This window comes from Myotis davidii, unplaced genomic scaffold (genome assembly GCF_000327345.1).
Source record: "Myotis davidii unplaced genomic scaffold, ASM32734v1 scaffold1006, whole genome shotgun sequence".
NCBI classification, from domain to species: Eukaryota; Metazoa; Chordata; class Mammalia; order Chiroptera; family Vespertilionidae; genus Myotis; species Myotis davidii.
In genome coordinates this window covers 688,618-693,792 of record NW_006297143.1, presented here as the reverse complement: position 1 = coordinate 693,792, position 5,175 = coordinate 688,618, and the positions used below count along the sequence as shown (strand labels likewise).

Genomic DNA, 5,175 nt, shown 5'->3' with positions numbered 1-5,175 from the left:
TTCTGATGAATTTTAGCCTTATGGGAGCTCCTTTGTAGGTAACAGTTTGCTTTTCTCTTGCTGCCTTTAAGATTCTCTCTCTGTCTTTAATTTTTGGCATTTTATTTATTAATTTGATAAATTATGATGTGTCTGGGTGTGGGCCTGTTTGGGTTCTGCTTGCTTGGGGTTCTCTGTGCCACCTGAACTTTTGTGACTTTTTCCTTCACTTGGTTAGGGATGTTTTCTGCCATTATTTCTTCATACATGTTCTCTATTTTTTGCTCCCTTTCTGCCTCTTCTGGCATGGTTACTGTATGAATATTGTTACATTTCATATTGTCCCACAGCACTCTTAAGCCCACCACCTGGGCAAGTGCCCTGATGGGGAATCAGACTGTGACCTCCTGGTTCATAGGTGGACGTGCAACCATTGAGCCACACCAGCTAGGCCACGGGCCACACTTTGAATAGCATGATTCTAGAGTAACCTCACCCCATTCCCTTCATCCCTTGCTCCATGCCCCTTTAGTGTGTCCTATCTTTTCAACAGGATGGGGCAATTGCTTCTGCCAAGAGGCTAGTAGTCATTCTCAGTCTCTTAATGAGCCTCAGAAACTCCATAGCATGGAGCAAGGTGTTTTCCAATAGGGTGGGTCAACTGTCGAAACCACCAGTATAGCAAATGTCTGCCTGAGAAAGATGACCTCCGCAGCATGAGGGAATGACTCAGCACAAGAAACTGGGGTGTTTGCCTTCTGAGCTCTAACCACAGAGCCCCCAACCCTGGCTTCTGCTCACACAGCTCCAGTCCACTCTGCCCTCCCTCTGCCCGAGCACAAGGTGAGTGGCTCCACAGGGAATTTTGTGCATTGGCCCTTTAAGTGGATACCTGAATTTTCTAGCTGCCTATCCCTGGCAGACAGCAACCCTGCTGCTTTTCACAGCCAGATGTCATGTGGGCACTTTTCTCAGTTCTGGTGTTCTTTGCCTGGGGGCCCAGCTTGGGGATTAGACCCCTGAATTCTCAGTGGCAACCCCCACAGCTATCTCTCCAGAACTTCAGTTATGTCTGTGGGAGCCCATCCAGCCCCTTCATGCCTCCACCCTTCCTACCAGTCTCTATGTTGTCTCCACTTTCCACCCTTGGTTATCAGGATGCTCTCCAGCTATCCTTGATTGTTCAGGATGCTTTTTGTATTTTAGTTGTATTTTATTTTGGTCCTGGGGGCACTGTCATTTTTATTCTCTCTGTTCAGGCTTTAGAAAAATAACTAATTCTTTAGATGCCAGTAAAAATGTCTCACCCTCAAGGAATATTCCCTCATCCCTCATTTTCTCTCATAGCACCTCATCCTTCTTCTCCTTGGCCAGACTTACATTCCACGAGGGCAGGACTGTGTCTGGCTCATTCACCTTGGTATCCATCCCCAGTTCTTAGCATGCTGCCTGGAACACAGCAGGTGCTTGATAAATATATACACACATATACCAATAAGAGAACATTACAAAGCAACACATTTCTAGGAGAGTATAGTTTCTTTTTATTGAAAGAAGCTGATCTTTGAAGGGTCATTGGAGCGGCCCTCTCAATTAAGGCACACACACCACAAATTAGCAACCTTTGTACAGGGATTCTGACCCAATAAAACCTCTTGTGACTCATTCTAGACTTCCTGCCTTTCCCAGAAGTCTCTGAAATGGAAAGAGGAAGAGGGAGGAAAAAAAGATAGATTAATTTTCAACAAGAGCCCAGGGATTCCAAGAATCAAGAGTATGTAGCCATAGAGGGAAGGAGGTGGCAGTGTACAGTGTACTAAGGTCACTCTGGCACAGAACCCAGGAATAAAACTTGAAAAAAAAGTCTGGGTTAGTGAGTTTCAACACAAAACAGGAAGTGGACTGTTTTGAGTCACACCTGTGGATAAAGACGAAAGTTTTCCCCTCCTGACTGTCCTGGCATGGTCCTTGTAGACATGCACAATGGTAGGTGTTAAAAAGCAAGTAAATGGGCCAAGGTGAGGTTTGGAAGTGCAACTCTCCTTTCCTGAAGAGCTCTGGTGGCCCAACCGTGCAGGTTGCTGGACAAGCAAGGTTGAACCACAAAGGGACCTACATCTTCTATTAGGAGGAAGAGGCCCAGTTTTCCACTGATGCACCCAGTGGAGCAGGTTATACTAGTTATATGTACAAAATATAGGACACACTAAAGGGGCATGGAGCAAGGGATGAAGGGAATGGGTGAGGTTACTCAAGAATCATGCTATTCAAAGTGTGGTCCGTGGCCTAGCTGGTGTGGCTCAATGGTTGCACGTCCACCTATGAACCAGGAGGTCACGGTCTGATTCCCCATCAGGGCACTTGCCCAGGTGGTGGCCTTGATCCCGGTGTGGGGCATGCAGGAGGCAGCTGATCAGTGATTCTCTCACTAATATTTCTCTCTCTCTCTTCCTCTGAATCAATAACAAGTATATTTTTTAAAAACAAAGTGTGGTCCGTGGACCAGTAGCAGCAGCGCCCAAGTGCTTGTTAGAAATGCAGAATTGCAGGCCCCATCCCAGACTTCCTAAAGCAGAACCCGAAATTAAAGTTTCCCAGGTGCTTTCTATGAACATCACAATTTGAAAAGCACTAAGATTTCTTGAGGAGGGCGAGCTTGAAGGCCATGATGAGTATGAGGGAGGAGGGCCGGACGCGGAGAAGGGGCCTGAGGATTCTCTTGGAGCGCCTGGACAGCGCGGGCAAGGAGCACAAGGTGGCCTCTGCCGGGCAGCCCCGAACAAGGGGATAAAATCAACCGCGCAGGACTTGAGGTCGCCCGGAGAGAGGGCGCTGGTCTGCCGCCGCTGCCACGCACCATCCCTTCTCCTGCATCCGCCCCAATCCGCCAGTGCGGGGTTTCTGGCGGGCCACCGGCCGTGCCCAATTGGGTTCGACGGGCCCAGTTCGGCTGCTAAGGCCTGGAGCTCCCGGGAGCGGGGGTGGGCCCGATTGATGGCAGCCAATCGGGAGGCGGCAGAAGGCTGGTTGCTCGCCTTCTGGGCGCGGCGTCACCGGACTCGCCGCCGCGCGGGCTCCAGGTTAGCTGTGGGTTCCTGCCTCGGCCCTGGCCCCGGCCGGCTCTCCGCCTGCGGCAGGACGCGGAGGACAGCACTCAGTGAGCTCGTAGCGTCGGAAACGCAGGTGACCCGAGTGATCTGGCAGCGCCACCCGGCGGGACGCTTCGGCCGCCCAAGGCCTTTTGGACCCGATCAGTTTCCGTCGTTGGGGTGGCCACAGGACCGCAGGGATTTGTGGACTTTGTAGTTCCGGATTCTGCGTGGAACCCAGGCTGGAGCCCTACAGGGATTTTTGGAGAAACAAGAACTCTGAGGCCCAGGTCCCGGAAGGACAGGAAAGGAGTCTAAACACAAATCTGCCGTTAGCATTGTTTTGATTATTTTTCAGGTCTGATCTGAATCTGGTCCATCTCTTTCCGATCCAAACTGTTTACCCAGGGGGGAGGGGAGCAGACAGCGAAATGGAGACGCTACCAATCAATCCAGTGGGAGAGAAAAGCACCTCTGAACCGCAACAACAATGGGGAGGGAACCCCAAGAAGAGCCTTCATCCAACTGCTCAAACTAGGCAGCAGCCCCAAGAGCCTGGAGTTCTCGAGCTGAGAATGATCCCAGCTCCCAGCCAGCTTCTAGAGGTTCCTCCGGGGGCTGGAAAGCTGACTGCTGCGCTCGAAGGAGCCGCCGAGAAGCCCCGCGGATCGGCGAGTGAGATGCCAGCGCCCCTCCGCGCTCCGGATCTCTGGGACTGTCCGGATGGGAGCTTTGTCAAGAAGATCGTAATCCGTGGCCACGGCTTGGACAAACCCAAGCTGGGCTCCCGCTGCCGCGTACTGGCTTTTGGGTTTCCTTTTGGGTCAGGGCTGCCAGAGGGCTGGACAGAGCTAACTATGGGCTTCGGCTCGTGGAGGGAGGGAACCTGGGGGGAGCTCACAGAGAAATGTTTGGAGTCCATGTGTCAGGGTGAGGAGGCGGAGCTGCAGCTCCCTGGGCACTCGGGACCTCCTGTCCGGCTCACACTGGCTTCCTTCACTCAGGGCCAGGACTCCTGGGAGCTGGAGGCCAGCGAGAAGGAGGCCCTGGCTAGGCAAGAACGTGCGCGGGGAACAGAGTTATTTCGAGCTGGGGACCCAGAAGGGGCTGCCCGATGCTACGGACGGGCTCTTCGGCTGCTGCTGACTTTACCTCCACCTGGCTCTCCAGAGCGCACTGTCCTTCATGCCAACCTGGCTGCCTGTCAGTTGCTGCTGGGACAGCCCCACCTGGCAGCCCAGAGCTGTGACCGGGTGCTGGAGCGGGAGCCTGGGCATGTGAAGGCCTTGTACCGAAGGGGGGTTGCTCAGGCTGCTCTTGGGAACCTGGAAAAAGCAACTGCTGACCTCAAGAAGGTGTTGGCAGTCGATCCAAAAAACCGGGCAGCCCAGGAGGAGCTGGAAAGGGTATTCTTTCAGGGGAAGAAACAAGATGCAGGACTGGCTCAGGGTCTCCGCAAGATGTTTGGCTGATTAAAAGTTAACCCTTAAAAGGGACAGAAACCTGTGAATCGTGGTCTGTGCTGTGAGATCTGGGGGCGTGGGCCCTGAGGGAGGGTTTCAGCCCATATCCCATTCCCAGTGTTTGCCTTCCTAAGGGAGGTGGCAGTGGTCTCAGTGCACCTCTTTCCCCTTTTTTTTTTTTACCATAAAAAGCCATGGCCACGTGCACTATATTTTAGGGGGCTTACCCATTTCCGAAGAGGAGTAGACGCGAAGTTCTAAATTTAGTACCGTCGGCGGGTGCCGGCGAACCTTTAAACCCTGGAAACTACACCTCCCAGGCGCTTTCGCGCTGGGTCCCCTTCCGCGCATGCGCAGGTGCTAGGCCGGTCCCGCCGAGCTCCCATTGGCCCGGCCTGTGGGGCCGCCTCTTCCTCGGAGGCCTGTGCTCAGCACCCAGCTGTCTTACTGGTCGGAACAGCTTCCGGACCGCCCCCTTTTTTGAAGAGTCAACTCCTCAGTTGCTGAGGAGAGAGGCGGGCCTCGGACCCGGCTCGTGGTTGGGGGGCGGGGGAAAGATGGCGGAGCTAATGCTCCTCAGCGAGATTGCGGACCCGACGCGGTTTTTCACCGACAACCTGCTGGGCCCGGAGGACTGGGGTGCG

At 53.5% G+C, this 5,175-nt stretch overlaps 2 protein-coding genes across 2 annotated transcripts in view; both read left to right on the top strand.

The window, feature by feature from the left end:
* The first annotated feature begins 3,374 nt into the window (after positions 1-3,374).
* FKBPL (FK506 binding protein like) lies at positions 3,375-4,574 on the top strand. Its single transcript, XM_006772844.2, has one exon. The coding sequence runs from the start codon at positions 3,500-3,502 to the stop codon at positions 4,538-4,540; it is 1,041 nt and encodes a 346-aa protein (XP_006772907.1). The 5' UTR covers positions 3,375-3,499; the 3' UTR covers positions 4,541-4,574.
* A 442-nt stretch (positions 4,575-5,016) lies between these two features.
* The window catches only part of ATF6B (activating transcription factor 6 beta), a 13,803-nt gene continuing 13,644 nt past the window's right edge, over positions 5,017-5,175 (top strand). Inside the window, 1 exon segment of the mRNA XM_006772843.2 lies at positions 5,017-5,174. Within this exon segment, the coding sequence (XP_006772906.1) occupies positions 5,089-5,174 (86 nt within the window). The 5' untranslated portion in view covers positions 5,017-5,088.

What these genes read in the sequence shown, in the direction of transcription:
- FKBPL (XM_006772844.2), top strand. Translation starts at nt 3,500, where the DNA reads ATGGAGACGCTACCAATCAATCCAGTGGGAGAGAAAAGCACCTCTGAA.